We start from the raw sequence: 24395 nt of genomic DNA on the forward strand, positions 1-24395 counted from the left end.
AAAGTATTTCTACTCATTCAAAGTGTTTGTTTTCTGTGTAATTGTACCATTCTTGCGTGTCGTGTTGAGAGTGCCATTGAGATATATCTGAGTGAGTAGAAATACTTTGATTGAATATAAAAAATAATTTTGCATTGTATAAATTCACTTTTTTCCACACCCTACATGTATTTGTTAAATTTAAACAAAGTTTGTGAATCCCAGGCCCTGAAGATGATCTCAATAAAGATCGAAACGTTGGCACGATAAAGAAAATATTTTTCTGAAATTTACATCACACCAGACCGCATCTCACGATTTCTGAATGATCAGATAATTAATTTGAGGAGTTCGAGACAGTTATTATTTATATATATTATAATAATTTAATAGTTTATGGAGAAAAATATAATATCATTTTTTACGTCTCGTTTCACATGTCTATATTGAACGAATTTAGAATTTTTGAATAATTTGTGGAACTAAACCCAAATCTGAGAAATCTATGCTGAGCACTTTCAAGAGAATGTTTTAGATACAGATAATGTTGTGACTAAACAATAGAAGAGAATTCAATGTTGGGTCTGACTAAATTATTATATATATATTTTTTTTAAATATATTTTAATACTTGTAATTAAAAAAAATGAATGTCAATGGAATTGGCTTGTCTATGAACTCTGTTGATTGGGAAATGAATTCAATGATGGGTCTAACTGAAGAATTATATAACACCTTTATATTCTGAAGCTCTTCAGAAAAACGAATTAAAAATCCGAAAAGTTTCAAAGCTTAACCAGTTAAACTTAAGTTGGGGTTTTGGAACGTTAGCTATTGGTCAAACAAGATGCCATGTTTAGAGGTCATAATTCTATTTAATTATTTCAGTTAATTATTGTTTTATCTAGTCATGATTGAGATGAAAAAGCTAGCGTCGCGAGCGAGATTCGAACCCACGACCTTCGGCTGAATACGCCGCTGCCCTAACCACTTGAACTATCGTGAATTCGATCCGCTCGGACACCAACTTATCAATTAATTAGAAAGGTTGTACGTTAGATGAGGAGTTGGTATCCGAGATTAGATTTAAATAAATGTATAATTAATTGAAAGTCCTTAATAATCTCTACTGAATTGAGAGCGCTCATTGATTGTGAAAGTGTAGTTCCTAGAATTTTTGCACCTTGAGAAGAGGATATGAAAACTTGAAAAAAATTTTTAGATTTAGATTATTACTTAAATACTAAAAGTAAAGAGGATTTCAATTGTTTGAAGAGTTAAGTGATCAGAATAAAGAAAACATGCTTAAAGATTTTTAGATCATCAGCGAAGAGGAGAAAATTTATACCATTAAGCACAGAGTAAATGTCATTTATAAAAACAAGATACAAAATAGGCTATAAGCTCCCCTCTAAATATCGCTTTGAGGATAAGACGGAATTAATTGTAGGACATGAGGGACCCCGTGAAATTGAATCGGTCCGAACTCTCAGCCCTTTCGCAGGATTTAAACGATTTTTAAAAACAAACGGATAATCTGCTGTTGGTTTCTTTCCTGTATATAACGGAGGAGTCCATCACGCGATTCGATTCCTGCGCAAAACTATTTTTTTTCTGAATAACACAATTTTCTAGGTTGTTATTCAATTATGTTCTAGGTTATTGGTAAAAAAATAAGTTCTATCATTATGAATAAACTTTATGCAAGGTATGGGTTGAAATGAAAAAGTTAGTGTCACGAGCGGGATTCGAACCCACGACCTTCAGTTCAATTCGCCTCTGCTCAAACCAAGTGTTTCTCACGTGGTTAGAGCAGCCGCGTATTGAGCCGAAGGTCGTAGGTTCGAATCCCGCTCGTGACATTAACTTTTTCATTTCAACCAATACCTTACATAAAGATTAATTAATTGAAAGAAGTTATTCGGTCAATCGGGTCACATCCATCTAATGGATTATGAATAAATACGACAGCGGAACATAACTGGTTTCATACCGGCACATCTACAATATAACAAATCCAGAAGGCATAGTTCTTCGAAAATCGACCATACTAATTCTTAATTATTAAAAAAATAATACTTGTTTCATTAACTTTTGGAATTATTTATTTAGTTTATTTAGTTATTAGGTTTTCAGATAGTTTCTTAGACAAAACGTTATGCATTCAAAGGTTCTATTTCATATTTCGGCGTTTATTCACATTTATTTAGTTCTCCTTCAAACGGAAGGAATGTAAATGACTCAAAGGCGGATGAGGTCGTTTGCGAGCAGAAGCAATTATTCATTCCCAGTTATTATATTAACCCCACGGTTTTCTTGCGGGACCAGTTTCGTAATAAGAATTTTAATACAGAGTCATTTCGCACTTTTCTAAGCAGACTCTGTGGCTTATTGCAAGTAGAAAAGAAAAAAAAACGCCGGGAAAAGTGTTCAAATTTAGAAATCATAATTTAGTATTAAAATCAGGGAAGAGCCCAACTGGAAAGAAAATAAAACTCGGTTCTTTCGTCATCCTTTCACCCCCTTTATCAGGACATTAAAACTATTAATAATGATCAAGAGATATCCCTCGGAAAAACTTTATTGCCGACTATTTTATTTATTTAGTAAAACCACAAATTTAGAGTAATAATAACAGAAAAAATAAGATTCAAATTTAGGTAATAAGTACATGTATAAGAACTCACAAATATACGTGACAAAGCAAACAATTATGAACATCAACGACAGTTCTCCAACTTATTAAGATAAAATGGACGGGTTGTAGCTTTATAAACCTCAATAGCACATTATTTCTGAGTCTATTGTCATGCACGCGTTAAAATGATCGACAGTGGGATCACATACTCACTGGTTTGGTAGTCCCTGTAAAGCGATCAAATGTCATTCAGTTTAATAGTGTTCACAGACTTGTTGAAACTTGCAGATGTTGCTTCCTTCCAACTGCAGCAGGCCCCTACAGTACTCTTCTTCAAACTCAATTATTCAGAAATCGTGAAATGCGGTCTGGTGAGATGTAGGTTTCAGAAAAACATTTTCTTTGTCGTGCCAACGTTTCGATCTTTATTGAGATCATATTCAGGGCTCAAAGTGTTTGTCTTCTGTGTAATTGTGCCATTCTTGAGTGTCGTGTTGAGAGTGCACGACACGCAAAAATGGCACAATTAAACAGAAGACAAACACTTTGAGCCCTGAAGATGGTCTCAATAAAGATCGAAACGTTGGCACGATAAAGAAAATGTTTTTCTGAAACCTACATCGCACCAGACCGCATCTCATGATTTCTGAATAATTATCGATTAACGGTCACTAATCACCACACGCTTCTTCAAACATTGGTTTCATCTGCTGTTTGGATTGTCAAAACTGGGAACTTTGGGTTAAGTTCCATTTCAATCTGGCGAACCCTACTGTTAGTATTGTACAGTTATATAGCCATTTCTTTATATTTTTTATATGCCTTTTGAATAACTAAACAGGAGCCTTGGGCCATCTATACCCGGAGCTACTCAAAACAAAAAAAATAGGGAAATAGTCTACAATGAGTCAGTTCCAATGAAACTGAATGGGACACAGTAGGCGACGCTACTGATTAGTAACTAATGGTGTGATCCAGGCGACTCTGCCGAATCACTAGTGACTAAAGAAGCTCAGTTTCGAGTGATTTTCAAGATGGATGATCAAACAGGTGAACTTATTATTTTTGAAAGAAGGTGGAAAACATCGTTTTATTCAAATTAACACTAGATTCTGGAAGAAAGACGACACTGAAAAGGCATGGTTTGAATTTGGAAAAGCGCATGAACGCTCTTCTCTGCAATGGTAGTACAGTAATATGATTCTTCTCTTGACTCATCACTAGAATCAGCAATGACAACAAATAAAGAAAGAGATGATGTTCCATGATTTCATTTGGGGAAATTACTGATTTCGATTTTTTAGTTACTTCTTGTGTGGATCCGCGTGACAAATGAGTTTGTAACTGATTTGTGATTCCAGTCAGAAACCAGTTCCGTTTATTTTAATAGCTCCGAGCGTAGACGATTTTTTTTTTTAGTTGGGTTTTTCATATCCCACCTATCAATCGTCAAGTTTTTGGACAGACTTTCAGTCCCAGAAGAAAACGAGCATTGCTCACATCTGCTTAAAAAAATGTATGGCAATTTGTTTTTTATATAAATATAACAATACAATACATGATTCGCTTTCTTCATTAGGGGCGAAGATTCTTATGTTTGGTTGGCTGATGACTAACATTACCCACAATAATTATTTCGTAAATATGTATTTTTTGCTTTCGATTGTTCTACTTAAAAATACTGCTAATCGGTTTCTTCTTTTGTTGTTGATCTGGTAATACTTAAACCTTTGGAGATAAAGCCAGATCAAGTTATCTCTTAAAGTTGTTGTCTCAGTGCACTGTGTACTTTTTAAACTATCTTATCTTTGCTGAATACTGGACATTTTGCACACACGTTGATGTATAATCAAATTTTTCATTGTGAAATGAATACCATAAATGAAAATTTTTGATAAGGGTGTTTTTCCATTTCCACACTGATAAGAAATCACGTTACACACTAATGAAGCTAAATTAAAAATATATGTTCAGGGAATGTAATAGCTTTGTATATACGTAACAGGATTAAAAATGTATTTTTAAATTCATTCATGTTTTATCCATAGTGTGTCTGGTCGGGTGGGTGGAGGATTTTTATCATTCTCACGTTAATTGTCCATTTTCACCTTCGTTTTTTCGTTTTATCCAGCAGTATTAATTAGTGTCAATGTTGTGTTAAAAAAACGGACAATCCGTTCATATCAAAACACCCACATTTACTTAAACACTTTGGAACATTGAAATAAATTGGAATAAAAAAATTCGGTTTAAAAACTTAAAATAAAAAAAAATAACAATCAAGGTTTGTATTGTGTAAAAGGAATTTGTTTAAATATATATATATATATATATATATATATATAATAAAAATAGATGTACAGATAGATGAATAGAGAAAGTGAGAGGATGAGAGAGACATCCTGGCTGAAAGATAATAACAAGAAGCATACATAGCTAGATGAAAAATAGAAAGATATATAAAGAGATGAAGATAGATTGATAGAGAAAGAGAGAGAATGTGGGAGAGGGGATGGGAGAGGGGGTTAGAGAGGGGGTGAGAGAGGGGGTGAGAGAGAGAGAGAGAGAGAGAAAGAGAGAGAGAGAGAGACAGAGACAGAGAGTGCAAATGAAAGGGAGAGAGAGAATATCTTGGCTGAAAGATAAGCCAGTACAAGAAGCAAACATACATATAGCTAGATAAAAAATAGAAAGATAGACAAAGATATATAGATAGATTGATCGAGAAAGAGAGATAAAAGAGGAGAGGGGGAGATAAAGAGAGTGAATGAGTGAGTGAGTAAGTGAGAGATAGAACGTCCTGACTGAAAGCTAACACAGCAAACACACACTCACATTAAACACTCTGCAAGTTCAATAATGCAATAGATTTAAGCTTGTTTTGAGTCAAAATTGGCCAAAAATAAGAGTACCTTTGCTTAAAGAACAACTAGAAAGGAGTTTTATCGTGATTCTTATTATAAAATAAATAGGAACACGGATTATTTTAATTTCAGGTCGTTTAATAAAATAAACCTAAACAACTACTTATAATATTAAATATTGTGACTCCAACCATAATGGATTTATGGTTTTCGCTTAGTAAAGTCTATAACCTGTCCAGTCTTCTATTTTCTCTTTGATTTTTTTATAATTATAATATGTACTAATTTACAGTTTGTCCTATTTTGAAACTCGGCAGAATGAAATATTTTAATAAGCATATGCTAACTGAGGATGAACGATGTATGAATACAGATTAATCTGTATAAATACTTTATACAAATCGCAGTATAAAATAAATTTCAGTCGTGTTTTTCGCTGTTTATTTTATTGTGGGATTTACACTTCATTAAACTTCACAGCACTTTTTACATTAATTTGTTCGGTGTTTTTTGGAAGGTCTTTTCGAGCTATTCTCAGCTCTTCCTCCGCCAATTTGGCAATTCTTTTTATCTTTTCCCAGGCTGGGCAAGTGCTCAGAGGAGCTCGATAAGACCTTCCAAGAAAACTTAACCTAAATTAATGTAAATTGCAGGTAAAAAATAATCCCAAATTAATTGAAGTTGCTGGTTTTATTGGAGTCTAAAAACTACCTAATACGTCCTTTAATTTGTAATGCTGTAATTATTTTTTATGCATTTTTAGAAAAAAACAAAATTTGTATATGAAGACACCAAGCATAGTGCTTTTTGTAGTATTGTATAACACAATGATGTGTGATAAAAATAAAATACGCTAAAAAATGATGATTACGTTAGGGATTTGTAATTTCAAAATTTGGTATATTTGAAAAACCTGCATTGGAAAAGATACTAGAAAACGTTTGAAAACTCCGATGGAAAGCTAAGACACTTAGCCAAATTTATAGTTGGTTGTTATAAATTTCACTTCAAATTCACTAATAACACTTTATTAAATAAAAGGAAATATATTTTTCTTTGTAATAAATTTTTTTTTAAAAAGATAGATTTTAAATGTTCAAAGGGTTTCAGGATATAAAACAGTTTCCTTTTTAAGACTTAGGGTTCTTTATATTGCACACCTGGAATTGTTGCACATTGGACTTTTGCAGTAATCTTATGTCCTCAAGAGTCTTTAATGACTTGTTTTTATTAAGAAAATAAATAAATGTATTCTTTAGCCGGACGTACCAGATCATCGGCCATAATGACGACGATGTGTGGCCTGAAGGACTGCAGGGCCATGCCGGTGTCGTAGAAAGTGGCGAAGAGGCAGCAGACAAGCAGGCAGCTCACGTTGTTCATCGTGGTATCCATCCTCTGACTCTGACTTGAAGATTTATCCTTCCGGATCTCCTCGGCTCCCCTCTCTCGACCTGTAACAATATTTGAACTTGAGAAGATCCGTGGAAGCTGGGACCAAGGTGGAAAAGCCTGAAAAGTGGGGAGTCTATCTTAATTGCAGGCTCTTTGTCTGAGAGGAAAAATCGGAAAAGTGAATATCGCCGGATAGAAAATGTGATTACCGTATGACCTCTTGTGAAAAAAGTTTTAATTTTCATCTTTGACGAGCACCACTGTTTATATTTATTTATTTGTGTATCATTTATGCATTTTCGTTCTTTTGTTCTAACTCACATTATACAGGTCAATCTACAGATGGAAAGTTAAATAAAACAAAAGGTTTAAAAGGTTAAAAAAAATAAAACTAAGGTGAAGTTGAGCTAATTATGTTGTTAGTGCAAGGATTATTAATTATTATTATTATGCTACACATTATCGTCGGTAGGCTTTCGATACTTCGCTTACTTGTTGATCTACCGATATAGCGAAAGAGGTTATTGATTAAAGTATATGTTAAAAAATACGTTTTTTATTGTATATTAATTTATTGTCCAAAACGTCTAAATCTATAAGAAATATAGTCCTTTTAGACAAAATTAAAAATATATTTTCACTGTGTCGGTAAAATGTTGTAATTTCTGTATAATTCAAAATAATTTATGTTATCTTGATTATAATTCAGATCATGATAATAATTATGCAGACGGCAATTTAAATAAGTTGGATAATTTGGTACAATAGATTATTTTATTTCTACATAGTTATGGCGTTTGTTTTAAACAAGAAATATGACAGCAAAGAGAATGATAAAAATTGTAGTATTCTATAATTACACTTAATAAAGTGTTAATTATTGTTAGCCAGGATGCGAAGAAATTAAAAATTATGTCAATTACAGTAGGTTAAAGAGGAATTTCTTATAAACTTTTACACAATAATTGCATAATTGGTAATATGAATTAACGCAATGTATGTTATTATGACCAATTAAAGTGATTAAACCCATTATCAAGGAAATAGTCCAAAAATCAGTTTACTGAAACTTTCTATCTACGTTTTTCATATAAAAAAAATTACATTATATAAAATTGTTTAATTATCAGTTTTTATAATTAGTGGTGTTATCAATGTATAAGTTATAACGGCTCAAAATTGGCCATAAGCGGTTGACACACGAACACTTTTATATCCAAAACCCGAGTATGTGCCAGGCATGCAGACTCAAGGTATAATATATTCATAACTGAAGCGTCAGTCTTTGGTTCCATAAAGTGAGCGAGGAAGTATGCCGCTTGATAAAAGAATTGTGCTTACGGCATTGAATCTTGGATTGGATTTCTGGAGAAAACTGGGGTAATTTTGTATATGTAGATCTTTTATTTTTTCCCGAGTTGTTTATTAATACTATCGATGTATATATAGGGTCCGATTTTGATAAATCTTTGTTTAGTATTTTCGTTAAGAAGTCTTGTATTTAGATGTTCCTTCGTGTCAAGAAATAACTTTCTGGATCATTATTCGGAGATCTTGAGATGCGGTTTGGTGTGACGTAGGCTTTAGAATAACATTTTCTTTGTTAAATAATTGTTTAGGTGCACATAAAACATCAATATCTCACTGGCACTCTCAACACGACAGACAAGAATGACGCATCTACACGGAAAACAAACACTTTGATCCCTGAAGATGATCTCAATAAAGATCGAAACGTTGGCACGATAAAGAATATGTTTTTCTAAAACCTACTTCACACCAGACCGCATCTCACGATCTCTGAATAGTCATTAACTAACGGTCGCTAAACAACACATATTTCTGGATCATTGTTTTTTTGACATAAAATATATCCTACGTATGTTTTTCTTAAATGAGACTACCAACTTTTTAGTTTGGATTTCAAAACTACATAATTTTTATAGAAGATAGCGAAATGAGAGTTTTACTAACTAAGTATTATCACTATTAACACTCTCATGTCGGCCGAAGCACCACTCCAAGAAAAAAAAAATTATGTAGTAATTTTACTTAATTATAAGAAAGGATAGAGAACAAACTTTTTTAGTACAAAATATTTAAATAGCCATCATATTATACAACATAATATTTACTAATTATTATTTCCGAATAATTCACTATTATTATTACTAATACATACAATTACATGCAATTTATACAACGATTATTCGGAAATTGTGAAGTGAATTAGTGAATTTAATGATTTAAAATGAAGTATACTTCAATAAAGTCTGGCCATTTCATTTGTCGTCGAGAATCCGATCCGATTACACGACATTTGAAAAATGGCAAAACGGAGGGAAAATTCAAAAGGTGTCCGAGTGGATCGAGGTCACAATAGCTCAAGTGGTAGAGCAGCGGCGTATCTAGCCGAAGATCGTGGGTTCGAATCCCGCTCGTGACACTGACTTTTTTATCTCAACTAAAAACCTTAATTAATTGAAAGATATTAATTGCTCAAGCGGACCACGAAACTAGTGAATTTATTAACAGAACTTTTTCGACCTCAAGACATGAGGCTTTTTCAGTGTTAATACATTTATCTATCTAATGGATGGACAAATGTAATTAACACTGCAGAGCACTCTTCGTTTAATATTTCTATTATGTGCTATTTCATCCCAATTAAATATGCAACCAAAATGTAGAAATTTTATGCTATATAGAAAAAAAGTGGTAACAATGTGATAAAGGAGAGTGATGTTAATCTAGTAATTCAACTTTTCGTCCAGGGCAAAATTTATTTCGTGTAGATTTTTAAAACTTGAAAGGGGTCGATTCAATGCATGGGATGGGAACCGCTTGGATGAATAAATTACGTGCTACGAGTAAATTTATGTAGAAACAATAAATAGTTGAAAAACATAATATTTTGAATATCTGTGAAAGGGTTGAGAATCGGACCAAGGTCCAAACGAAATTTTTTGTTACATTTGCGTTGTAGAACACCTAACGAACTTAGCCGTACGAGTAGGTGAATCGTGTAATATATCATAGTAAGTGGGCTTAACTGGGATATGCACAAAAACATAAATCTGATTGCATTCTAAATGTACATAAAACAGAAGGTCCGAAGAATTCTTGTGTCACATCTTTGGTATCCATTTCAGTTGTTTTCTACAATTCAGTATATTGGTTAACTTATCAAAATATTGAAATGTACAGAAACAAATAACCTTTTTTTGAAACGTGACTAAAAAAGAGAATAAACAAACTCTCAAAAATGGCGATTTCTTTTCAACGCAATATGTGTTTTTGCCAAAATTAAAAGGGCAGTGTTTTTGCCAGTGGGAGTAAATTAATTGGCAAGTATGTTTCCACCTCAGCTGTTCCACAAGAAATTCAATTTATACAATGGAAGACACTGTGTGTATAAATATACAATATTTATTAGCTACATATTTATATTGTATATATAAACTTGTATTCATGCAAAACTGTAAGCGATAAATAATTATTTAATGACAGTTCTGGTACTATAAGTTTTAGTAAAATACATCAGTACAACCTATGTATATCATGGGTCGAAAAAAAATTTAATAAGAGGCAAAATCGTAAACCAAATCAGGTTAAGGGGGCCAGTTTGAAACTTGAATAGGTATATTTTTAATAATATGTACTTCAACTTTTAAGCAAAAAAGCTACTTTTTTATTAGGAGGTGATTTTTTCATGCATGATATTTATACACGTTATTTTCGATACTTGAAAATTAAAAAATAATGAATCTTTAGATTAATGATTATTCGGAGATCGTGAGATGCGGTCTGGTGTGATGGTGTGGTGTGGCACTCTCAATACGACAGACAAGAATGACAGATCTACACAGAAAACAAACACTTTGAACTCTGAAGATGATCTTAATAAAGATCGAAACGTAGAAACGATAAAGAAAATATTTTTCTAAAACCTATGTCACGCCAGACCGCATCTCAAGTTCTCCGAATAATCATTAACTAACGGTCAGTAAACTCCACACATTTCTACTTTAGATTAATGAAAACATGATCTTTTTTTCGCCCTTTTGCAACAGTATTTACTTGAATATACCAGAAGTAAAATTGTTGATCTCTCCAAATGTAAAAATAATTTAAAACAAAATGTGGTAAATTAAAAAAAGAAAAAAAAAACAGTGTAGCACTTGAATGCGAAGAATCATCCAGTGATGGCCTTTCTTGGTCAACTCTCAGTGCCCAACAGGTCGCGAGGCCATTGCCGCTCTAATCATCTGGGAGGATTATTGGGAATAGTATGGGATGCTAAGGTTAGGACTTAAGTAATAGGGGTATAATAAAAGGGATTGGTACAATTTTGAGTACCAGGATTTTGTGACCTCTGTCACAAAAGGAATGTTAAAATCATAAATTATAAAATTGGATGCATAAAAGGGAGCGTTAACTATTTTTGGTCGATTCTGGAATGAGAAATCTGTTAACAATGGTAGTTGGAATGTTTGGTTAAACCCCTAGAGTTCAATGCCGTAAGTCCAGTTGGGTTTTATTATCGTATTGTATATCAGTCGTTTTTTGATACTTTAATTTTGATCGTTCGTCTAGTAGTCGTAAGAGCTTTGTGTAACGTCTAGTCAGTTCCTGCTGTTTTATTTTATTGTTTGGTGTGCAGTTCCCAAGTTAGTAATTTGTCGACTTACAGCCAAAGGTAGTGGACGTGGTTAATTATGTCATAAAAAAATCAATGAACCTATGGAAAAATGTAAACGTGTACTGTTATGAAAAAAAGAACGTAAGGTCTTTTGAGATATTAGATCATACTTTCAACATAGTTATTTCAATCAATAAATTTGCTTGTAAATGGTCAGCTAATAATAATGGGTTGGGATTTTGCGTCTTCGTTTTGCTTTATCTTTCAATATTAGCTATAGAGAAATCACAATGCTGCGATGAATTAATCTTTGCGATTGGCGAAGGGTAACGTGATAAAAGGGCACGGTGGGAATCGAACCCACGACCCATGACCGAGATAAAAGTAAGATTTTGCTGGATCAGAGGTCGTGATGGGATTAAGTACACGAGTAGACGATTTGCGAATAAGTAATGAGTAAAAAATATTGCCAAACTAACAGCTAAGAACAGTAAGGGTAAATGCTATACATAAACATCTAACAGAGGCAAAGGAGTATGCGGTACCATAGTTTTCGGCACAAGGGATGGAAAGGTTTTTTCTCGCTCAATTTGTAAACCGAGATTTAAACAACGCCATTTAAACCGCCTTGGGTTGAAAGATTTACCATTATGCGAGATTTACCAAAGTGTAGAAACCATATTATCATGATTTGGCCTAACATTTAAGAATTGAGAAGAGAAACCTTAGATCAGCTTGTCCACGTAATCGCCTGTACGTTTAATTTCGATACCATTTTGAGCTTTGAAAAATCGGGAGTGCGCTTTTGCCAAAGATTCTGGCTTGTTGTCTAGAAGAGGTGGCTGTCATGGCGCCTGTGTGAAAAATGAGCTTGACTAGTGACTACATAAATATTATAAAACCTTTAAACCAATATTTTTTTAAGTAAACCAGTTTAACGTCCTCGAAATTCCATTTGTAACTAAATTAAACCAACCAAATTTTTTAAGTGCCATAATCCATCTCTATAACCCCGTCAGACGGTTAAGCGGAGTTGACGACGGGACCACCTCGTCAAGGATAGCCCTTGTGTAAAGTTGGGAGAACAGCAATGGTGCTCACTCTCCTCATGGCATAATATATTGTAAGAATGTATATAAAATACATAAGAGTACAACATGTATTATTTTATACATATGTCAATAAATATTTCATTAGTAAATCCTGGTTTATTTGAGAAAAACTACTAATTAATACCTCCGTGTAAGTAATATTTATATGATAGAAGGTAAAATAAATAAATTACTACACCTTTCGAATAAACCACTTTTTTCTACCAAAAATTGTACAAAAATAATATATTAATTTTTTTTGTCATAACATTGTTCTTTGGCGCCACTTGTAAACTATTTAATGCTGTAGATATCTTGGCAAAATGTTGTATTAAGGTAATGAAAAATACGAGGAAACGGTAAAACAGAATTTATGAATAATTTCGAAGTATCTTATAGATCTGTGCTCCCAGATCTACATCTAATGGTTATTTCGTTCAGAATATGAAAAAATATGTTATTAGTGGCTCCAAGGACAACAATCAACATTGGAAAGAGTCCAGTGGCACTGTCAAATCGACTGCAGCTCGGTACGAAGGGTATCAAGGCAGTATACTTGGCCATCACATTTTATAATTTTTGTGAACGATCTTCACTGCCCTTTAGTGATGCTGACTGGCTTATTATCAACTACGCTGATGACTTCAACTTTGATGTGCGTGAGGAAACCTTCATGAATACACTTGCTGGAACGGTTGAATTACTCGAAAGCCTTCTGCTCTCACAAGGAAACTGGTTGTTCCTCAGCAACAGCTGTTATTCATTTAGAAATCGTGAGATGCGGTCTGGTGTGATGTAGGTTTCAGAAAAACATTTTCTTTATCGTGTCAACGTTTCGACCTTTATTGAGATCATCTGCAGGGCCTGGGATTTACAAACATTGTTTACATATTACAATTACATTTTGGATGTGGAAAAGTGAATTTATACAATGCAAAATATATTTTTTATATATTCAATCAAAATAGTTCTACTCTTTCGAAGTATCTTATAGAACTGTGCTCCCAAATCTACATCTAATGGTTATTTCGTTCAGAATATGAAAATATATGGTATTAGCGACTCCAAGGACAACAGTCAACATTGGAAAGGGTGTCCAGTGGCACTGGGGTACTTGAGTAGAAATACTTTGATTGAAAGAAAATGTTTTTCTGAAACCTACATCACACCAGACCGCATCTCACGATTTCTAAATAAATATCGATTAACGGTCACTAATCACCACACAGCTGTTATTAAGTTATCTCGAATTATTTATGTCACATGCTCATAATGGGGCAATACTGATCTCTTAAATATTTTTTTTTTACTCCAGAAACAAGTCTGCATCATACTGGGCTTAAAATCCCAGGTCTCTGCACATTAAAGACTTACAAGTGCTTACGGATACCAATGACTTATTGTATTGACACTGTATTCAGGCATCGGCCAATTTTGTATAAATTTCTTCTTTCACATGGCTTTAATACGACATACAAAGGACACATATCTATCCCTATGTACATTTTATGAACACTCTTGCTTCTATGTCATGACAAAATAATTTAATGAATGAAAAATATTCAAAAATATGAAGTATTTTAGGAAAAATGCATTAAAATTTCTATTTGAAAATAAATTTTATAATGTGAAAACTTTTATGAAGTTGATTTCAATTTTATTTATTTTTTTACAATTATTTACATTTATTGTTCTATAGGCCGTTTCTTTAGCTTGAGTTTATATGTGGTTATTTTTCTGTTGTTATACGATAAAATGTTCATACTTTATACAATTTATATAAATGTATATAGATTTATTTATATGTATATATATGGATAAAGATTTTTTGATTGATTGAATACCACCCCCATTAATTTATTAGCAATTGTTGCATGTAAATTAAATGATAACTGGCCGTGGTACGCCGACTCCTGGTTTAGATAATTGCATTATTAAAGAATTTATAATTTTTATTATAAAACATTTTTTTAAAGACTTATTCTCCTTTTTATTTATAGTTTATGGTTCTTTTATCTTTTCCATGTGGTTTAGGTTTATATTTTGTTAAAAAAAACACAAATTAAAATGAATTTGTATGATTTATATTAAATAAATTATTAAAATCATTTTTTCATTGTATGACTAGTTAATCATATTCAAAACAAGCAATCACACTATAAGACAGGATGGTTGTGTGACTTCTTGAAATAACCCGATGTTAAAAAAAACTTTTATTTTCATTCTTAAAACTGAGGAAAATGGAGCAGGTCCGAGTGCCAAACGGTATTTTTTGCAGACACCCGTTTTTATCATTTAAATATATTGACAGTTTGCCGAACTGTTAACTGTCCAACTATCTGTCACCGTTGAAACAGTACATGTAAACAACTATCGAAGTCCTGTTGGCTGTTTCTCGAGTTGTCGGATGTTTGACATCAACTTCAACACCTCGTGAAAAATCTTCTTGACGTGCATGCCCCAGATAATCAAGTAATTTCTCGCAGAAAGTTATAAAAGGAATGATATCCCATTAAATATTCTTTTCACAATAGTTATGACTGAAATAAATTGCCGTTCATTTTTACAAAATTTTAGAAGTTAAGGAGAAAAAGATATTGACTTTCAGCGAGTAAATGAGAAAACTATTTTCAAATTATAAAACTACAAATTATAAAACTATGAGGTCGTTTTCATATGCCAGCATACCATTTTAGGTTTATGTTTGTTCGGGTTTAGAAAACGAAATCTAATCAAGATCTCAATTTGTATACTCACTGCCCGGATTGAAGGCTAGGCTCCGCGTGTTATCCTATTCTTATGGTGTTCTTCAGGGATGCGTTCTGACCCCCACACTTTACAACGTTATGATTGCCCATCTCATCCTCAAACCCGAACCCTGACCTTCGTAGACGATACAGCAATACTCCCGAACTCTGATCCTGTCGTTTCCACTCGAAACGACATCTCGTACAACTGGAGCTTTGACGTAAAAAGAAAATAATAAAATTTAACTCTCAAAAAGCCACCCACAAGTCATTCTCATTACAGTAAGTAACAGACGAATTTCTTGTAATCTTTTGTACAATAATTGTATAAATAGGAATATGAATTAAAATAACGTTCGTTTATTATGATCAATTAAAGTAAATAAAGCAAAATCTACCTTTTGACTATTTCCATTTTAGATTTTTATACAAATAAAATATACTAAAATTAACTGAATTGTTTTATTATTTGTCTTTATAATTAGTACAATATTAATGCATGAGTGTGTGTTTGTGAAATCACCTTTAACATCTGGACAACAAATCGTTATTAGGCTAATAAGTCTACTACCCATTTTGGGTAAAATTTTAAAAAGCACTTATTAACAAGAATTCTTCCAATCCGGAATTAACAATTTCTAATCCTCGACCATCAGGTTTTCCAGGTTTTCGCAACTGCCATTCTACTATCCAAAAGTATCTTCGGAGCTTTTCTTGGCATAAGCTCAAAGGCGTTCGTATACTCATAGTGCACAGTTATGTCATTGGCCAGTTTTCCAAGTCATTGAAGTCTATTTCCCCTCAGAATATTTCCCTATCCATGCTGGGGTTCCTCAGGGTAGCGTTCTGGCTCCCAAACTGTGCCAGATTTATTCAGCCGACATTCATCGGATACAGCGATGTTCTTTCCGATCCTGTCCTTTCCACTCGAAAACATCAACAACACCTTATATTACTAGATTTTTGGAGTGAAAAGAAAATGATAAAATTTAACACAGACAAATCCACCCGTATTACATTCAACAACCAACAGATTCTTTCTACAGTTTACTTTAATATATCTTCATCCCCAATGCGGACCAGGTGCGATACAGAGCATCACAACATGTCTGACATGTAATCTCTACACACGACTTCAAGAAGGGTCAAATAAAAGCCTACTTTATGAATACCGTAGTGAAGTCGAGAAGAACTTACTAGAAGGGTTGTGTTCTGCCAAACATTCCAATAATATTCCGATCCAAATTACCCAATCCGTGATGCTCCATTTTATGTGCCAAACGAAACTACCCATACAGTCCTAGTTATTCCTAGCTATTATCCACTGCCTTTTACTGCCAGTTAAATAAAATCTTCCAGATGTGTATGAAGAGTGGAAATTCCAAACGTTCTAAGTAACAATTTCCTCAAAACTGAGATTTTTTCTTAATATGTTTTATGTGCCATCGCCAATAACCCTGATAATGTTCTAAGTGCCAAACCTCTTTAAAAGTGGTCTGTTGCGTTCGTCATAGATGGCACTGGTCTAAGTATGGGACATATGATTTTTCCCAAGGTTCAATTTGCCTTGGCGTATCAACCAGTTGGTGAAAAAGAAGTTGGATCCTGCATTTTACGTCTAGTGTATTCATATGACATTTTCGGCAGAAAGAAACTGGTTATGTGGTCAGATAATTGTGCAGGCCAAAATAAAAAACTTCACCCTTAATTTTTTTATGACGTTTTTGATACAGCTTGGACATTTTGAAGAGATTGTTAAGATATTTCCAATAAGCGGTCATCGCTTTTTATCATGTGATCGAGAATTTGCCATTAGGAAATAGTTTTCCAAATGTTTCACTCCGACAGATTTACAAAATGTTATGGCATCAGTTAAAGTTACAGGGGAACCGTTCTCCGCAATTAACATGGAACATTCGTACTTCCTAGACTTAAAACACGCCTATGACTATATTAAAAGTAAATTTTCCAATTACAAAAACTACTATGATAAAAGTTTCCAAAGATGATCCAGGTTTTATCCAGCACAAGACCACATTCAATGACACAGATTTGTGGAAATGTTAATGTACTAAAAAAAGGGGCTAAACCTGATGATATTAAAAAAGTTTGTATTTCATTGATTCAGAAGCCTGTCGGATGGCAAGAAAAAAGATTTCACTGCCATGTTGGATTTTTTGCCAGAAACTGATAAAAACTATTATCAAAACATTGTAAATATTTAAAATTTTAATTGATCTTTATTCGTTAATTTTATATATTAAATTTTTTAGGTTGACCTTGTTCTATGTATCAATATAGTTTTAATTCAAATAGTTCTATGTACCCAGCACAGCGTTTCTTCAATTTTTTATTTTTTTGCATATTAAGGAGTTTGTTTTTGTTTTTCATTGTACTACCTGGGAAAGAATATCCTTGTATATTACCAATAATATACATTTCAATAAAGTTTATGAGTTACCATTTGACGTACGCAGTTTTATTGCTTTCCTGAAAAAAATAACAGAAGGAACGTAAATGATTTGGAATTTCCACTATATATATATATATATATATATATATATATATATATACGTAATATATGTATAAATAAGATTGAAACGAAACATTTTGTCATTTTCTCAAAAGAGGAAATTAAGGTAGTGTACAATACAATTTTTTCATGATAATGAATTCTGATAATTAAAATGAGTTTCAATGAAAGAACCAATATATATTGTTCTTTGGTTTTGGTTCTTTCATTGAAACTCATTTTAATTATCAGAATTCATTATCATGAAAAAAATTGTATTGTACAGTACCTTAATTTCCTCTTTTGAGCAAAATGTTTCGTTTCAAGCTTATTTATTACATTATTATCAGATCATTTTGCAACTTTTTATTCAAAGCAATAAGTTAATGTTAACCTTCCTTTTGTGTCCATCTTTTTGCGGTTAGGCGGTGATTGGGCTGTATCTAATTGAGTTTATTGCGTAATGTCGACCCGAATAAATCATCATTGATGATCAGCCCTTCTATAACTGTGCGTTTTGTGAAGGAAGTCACACTAATTAGCAAATAGGACCTGGGCCCCTTTCTATTCAAACGGTATCGATAAATAACCGATCGTTAAAGAAGAAGATAAAGTTCAATTATAAAGCGTAATTTTTCTCTTAACTTTTTAACCATTTCATTAGAGTTATAAAATATATTTTGGAAGCAATTTCAGAAACCCTACTTGGAATTCTTGTTAAAGTTTTTTTTCTTGAATTAATATTAATGTTTAAGCCAATCGACCGAAACAAAACACTCCGCCATTGTATTTAAGTCAAAAATGAATTTTTCTTTAGCTTTTCTATTTGGTTTATCATAAGGTTATTTTCATTTAAGCAAGTTACTAGACACATAAAGATGTATTAGAGTGATAGTACTATTTTTTTTCTGTCTAATCTAGTGATGAACACTGGTTAATGGTTTAACCGTTACGGCAATCGACGCCCCCGATAGCACTACTAAATCACTGATTAATTTTAATCACACTCCACGATAGCAGGTCTCGGAACCACTGTCTGTTCAGACATCAAAGAGGATTTCGGGAAGAGATTGGGAGGATTGTTGTACGAGAGTATTAGAGTGGGATTGTAGAGTGGAATTTTTTGTAGCTGAATCTTGAAGCTTATTTTATAAAGGGAACGTTTAGGTCGTTACGGATGGTGCGGTTAGAAACATAGAACGAGACGTTCCCAATGGATCTATGGATTCTTAATTGTTCGGTCTGGCTACTGAGAAGAAAGGAGGGTTTGGTTGAACATCCTAGTTCCATATGTCCATTGGTGTATTTTAAGTAATCTGTATCGTCGGTTCAGTTCTGTCCTTTTAGGAATTTAGGTCTAGATACAGTCTGAGATCTGAGATAGTGGATGACATTTGGGGTAGAAAGGGAGTTTAGATTAAAACATATTGGTGTTAGAATGATAAGACGGAAGGTTATAATTGTTTATGAATTGAGTACTATTATCCTTTTTTTTACTTGTTCTTGGGAATGTTGGTGCCTGGAAGGTTCAGTGTGTTACACGGTTCGAAGTTGTAAGATATAATAGAAATGTAATGACCATATAGTGGAATAGCGGTGTCGAAGAGGTATCAGATATATATATTGAGTACAATAATGGAACAAAGACGCCCCCCTGAGGGACGCCCGCGTTCGCCTTGTACAAACAAAGGAAAGTGAGAGAATCCGATCCATATTTTAAAGTACCTGTCGGCCAGGGAGGACTAAAAAATGAGGAAATGCATATAGGCTAAGAGGTGGTAAAGTTAGATAACTGATAGAAAAAAAACAATAAAAGAACGATTAACTTAATTTACAATAATTAATCATTTTTTGCTTTCAATTAAGATTCTGCAACGTAACATTTTTAGAAATTCATTCTTTGTTGATCACAGACAATTTTGAGAATCCAGTTGAAAGCAAGTCTCTTTTGACTTGAAGAATGTTTTATTCCTTCACGTTTGTTATGGGCGTAAAATTGTCATTAACTTTATTTTTTAAATTAACCGAAATCAGATAGTACTAGGCTTAATGGGGCAATTTTTGTAACAATAATATATATGACCGTTGCATTTGATATTTGATCATTACTGCAAATTATTTATCTGTAGATAGAACTTTGTATGATTAAAAAAGCAAGGGTGAAAATCGTTTAAAGGTCTAATTTTTTATTCGCTTTGAAAGAAAACATTTGCGAAGATGTCGAAAAGCGCCGATTGGAAAATGTTTAATTTTATTTGTACAAATCGGAGGAAAATATTTGACATAAGGTGGGCGTAATTCATTTTCAACTGACAATCGATCTTAGTTAAACAAAAAACAAACCTAAAATATCCGCATTTCTAAATCATTCTTGAACTGAACCCCTATGAAAGTTGTCATCTCATTATATTAATTTAAAAATTGATAATCTAAGGTTTATAGCTGTTGCTGTGAATCTCTTCCAGCTATATTTGATACAGATCAATCATAAAATTCTTATTCCTCTTTCCTCTAATAAAATCACTAGGAATTTCACTTTTCAATTATAATTATGAATGGGGCCGCGGTAGCCGAATGGTAAGGGTGTCGATACTTTTGGCCTGGACCCCACGATCGTGGGTTCGATTCCCACCATTGCACCTATAATTTCCGACCACTACTCATCTTCCTGAAATATTCTATACATTAAGTACCTATATATAACCTTTATGTTCTACACTAGTTAGGATAGAATTTGGACGGACAACTTTTCGTTCCAACTCCTCTTCTACTTGATGGATTTTAACTTTGATTGCATTTGTTTTTCAGGAAAGTCTGTACCTTATATTTAAACGTTAAGCTATAATTGTATTTCAGCAATTTCTCGAAGTAATTAGTTGTTCAAAAGTAGAAACAAAAGCCAAATTTTCGGTACCATTTTCCCAAAATCTATTTGATCTATTATAACCAATTGTTGTTTTTGTTTTATTTCTTTTGGTAAATTCGTTTTTGATAGAGAATATCTATAAAACAGGGATGGCGAGTTCATCAAAGCATTCACCAAAACACTTGACTTGCAACTTTCAAAAAATTATTTGACGTTCTTCTAAAGCTCACAATTTCACGAGACTGGTGGGACTTGCGTTCAATAATGGTTGTAGGATTTTTTTGCAACTTAAAAGCAATTTTTGGTCCTTAATACGTTATCCTATAAACGAAATAAAAAAGTGTAATAAAAATACATATTTGACTGAAAAAGAACAGCGTTTTTTTAGTATTTTATTTAAAGCGTTATTTTCGAAACATGTAATGTTTTTCATAAAATCAAATGAATTAGTTGATTTAAAAAGGTAACTTTTTGTACAATTGAAAACTAAATATAATTCTTGCTACTTTTTTTGCTTTTGCTAGAATAAACAAATAAATAAATAAAAAGAATTATTAATTTAAAAAGTGGTAATCAATTTGATCAGCTTATGCAGTAATTTAATCAATTAAAAAAATAGCGTAAGTATTCAGTACAAAAGTAAAAAAAAGTGTTTTTTAATTTGGATGTAACCTTATTGAAATTTCTTTTGGCATTGTTCGAAACAAAAGTAACACCAATAAAGTAACAAAGTACCTCTAAAAAAGTTTTTAAAAAGTTGTACCGTTCTTTCTGGGCCATATAACTTAAAAATATTCAATACGTGACTTTTTTCAAATTTTATATAATTTAACAAACGAGTGGAGCATTTAATTCCGGCCACCCTGAGGATATACTATCCAGTAAAGTATGCTAGATTATAATAGAAGCATTTTAAATGTCAAAATATTTGTAGCAGATCGTAAGCATAATAAGTATTATTGTGACTTAGGATCTTCCAAACTGAGTATCAAGTTGGCTACAAGTTCTTTATGTAGTTCATAGAATTTTTTTAAAATTCAATTCAATTTTCAGTTTTTTATTTGATATGAAACATGCAAATTTATTAACATTACGCATAATTTTTTATTGATAACTTCTGTAAATTTGTTTAATTTACTCGTTACGAACGTTAGGCGTTTTATTATTATATCATATATATGTTTATATCCTACCATAATATATATGGCCATATATAAAATATATCCATTGTTGTCATCCAATAAATCCAATGATTATTTGGAGATAGTGAAAAGAGGTCTGGTGTAACGTAGGTTTTTAAAAACCATTTTCCATTTATCGTGCCAACGTTTCGATCTTTATTGAGATCATCTTCAGGGCTCAAAGTGTTTGTTTTCTGTGTAGATGTATAATTATTGTATGTCGTGTTGTGAGAGAGCCCCAAATAAATCCAATATTTGTCCAATAAACGGAAAATATGAATGCCTCTCAATTTCTTACCAAACATGCATTACTGATGTTTGTACATTCATTAATGTAATTTTAGCCAAACCTTTGAAGAGGAAATAATTTTTTTAAAGTTTTAATTATGTAAGAAACATTTGTCTGGAGTTATTATCATTTGGAATATTGTAAATAAAATCACATTTACCTTTTCAGTAGTTTTTTTGAATATAGAACTTGAACTATTTCACAATCACAAGACACTCAAAAATAAAACCGACTATCGCCTTATTCCGCGGACAGGGGGCGTGATTCCATGTTGCAAACCCGTGGGTCCCAAGGTCCGTCGCTGCTGCTGGAGAGAACTGGTACCGGACCTTTGCCGTCCAATCCGATGTGGAAAGACTTGTATACAACGCGGAATGTGAATGCAGTTACTATAATAAGATTGGAGACAGAGCTATACAGAAATAGAACAGTCTGGGGGACCAGTCCGTCGGTTGACTCGAACCGATTCGCATTGCCCTAGGTAGGGAAATACCAGTTGGATCGAGTAGACCTTCTGCCACGTTTTGCGGCGAGTCATCGTTCGCGTGGGTGGTTGGAAACCAAAATTATCACGTTCCAAATTCCAATTCCAGCCCACGATATCCGAGTGAGGGCGAAGGAGAAAAAACTTTCGGCTATTTAACTATTTAATTTTAGATTCGTCTGTTTTTGAATCATTCCACTGTTTTTTTTTACCAAGAGCGTGTTGCTTTAGGACTTCAACACAGCGCAACTCTCACAACGCCCAAATTGAGACTTGTGACATAAAACGTTCCCACGACACGAAAATCCGTGTAACAAGACCTCAAAAATATTTTATACCTTTGTGAGAATATTAACAGATTACTAGTTGGATGGTGGAGTGAGTGCGGTAAGGTGAAGTAATCTGATTCAATCCTTTTTAGCCCATCATATTGTTATACAAAAAAAATTACAAATTGAAGCCTGCATTTCTTTCCCGTACAACTAGGTGATCACCCTGATTTTCACCACCTATCTGCCTGTTACCATGTTTGGAAAATTGATCGAGAAGCTTCTTATCAAAGATTAACACATTAAGCTTCCTTTATGATAACCAGTGCTTACATCATTGCCACTCTTCCATTTACCAAGACCATCGCGTTTTAGTCATTATACGACCCTTGAATTGAAGATTACGAACGAATTGTGTAAAAAATAGCTCATAAATATGAACGTCTTTAATTAAGCCATCGTATAATTTACAGAATGAAGATAATTTACAGGCTCCGTCGGCTGGCACCTGAGGGTTCGGTTAGATAAGTCGTTGAAATGGTCTGACTTGTCTCAAATTTACTCAACTAACATGGTACTTAGTCATGGTTCTCCTTTAAATTTAGCAAAGAAACTCTTTCTGTTCCTCCTGTGGGCTCTCGGGGAGCTGCAGAATTACCTTATATTCCAAGAATACAAATCACCCCAGAATCGATATTGTTGATTCGTTACAGGACGATGGTACGTCTGAATAAGTGATGGATGTTAAAAATGTGGCAAATTGTATCGTCTTCTTTCAACCCTAGGACGTTCAACGCAATTCGTGCCCAAGATGAAGTACTGAGTGCGTACTGCTCTGTTCAATTTTCAATTATAGTTCGTAGAAGCAGTGTGTTGTTTAAGTTATTTTTCTAGCTCTAGTAAGAGTGGGAAATGTAGAAAACATAACGCCGCTGTTTGCCGTTTTAAGCACGCCCGTTTGAACTTCAGCCTAAAAGTGAACAGGTTAGAGCGCGATAGCTCGCCGTCTTGAAAGGCTAAGCCAACCAGGCTAACCACAACAACAACCCACTTCTGGATCAAGATACAGCCAACCCATCGTCACCATCTCAGCAAGGACGGCTCAAACGCAAAAGACTGCAAACTATACCAAAGGAAGTGCATGATTTTTTACTTTGAGGCTTCTCCAAGGGTCTGTGAAGTGATGTAACCTGCAGTTTGTTCGGTCGATACGGATCGTTTTGGTTTCATCTGCCTATATTTGCTAATTTGTTCATACGCGTTTTGGCATTTTTCCTAATGCATAAACCGAAACCGTGAGGATTGGCCGGCAAAAAGATTGGGTAATGACCATACTAGACTTTTTTTTATTAAATTTTAAATTACCTATTTAAATTTTAAATTAATTTAATTCTTATTTATTAAATTTTAAAATACCTAATTTACCCTTGTAAATAAT

The 24395-nt window shown here is 33.2% G+C and overlaps 1 protein-coding gene across 1 annotated transcript in view; it reads right to left on the reverse strand.

Moving 5' to 3' along the window:
- The window catches only part of LOC106670042 (arylsulfatase B-like), a 37822-nt gene extending 15066 nt beyond the window's left edge, over positions 1-22756 (reverse strand). The window contains exons 1-2 of the mRNA XM_014400033.2: positions 22365-22756; positions 6751-6935 (exon numbers count right to left, since the gene is read on the reverse strand). Of these exons, the coding sequence (XP_014255519.1) occupies positions 6751-6876 (126 nt within the window). The 5' untranslated portion in view covers positions 6877-6935; positions 22365-22756. The remainder of the gene's footprint in view (positions 1-6750; positions 6936-22364) is intronic.
- Positions 22757-24395: the final 1639 nt, after the last annotated feature.

This window comes from Cimex lectularius, unplaced genomic scaffold (genome assembly GCF_000648675.2).
Source record: "Cimex lectularius strain Harlan isolate CLEC.00 unplaced genomic scaffold, Clec_2.1 scaffold38, whole genome shotgun sequence".
Lineage (NCBI taxonomy): Eukaryota > Metazoa > Arthropoda > Insecta > Hemiptera > Cimicidae > Cimex > Cimex lectularius.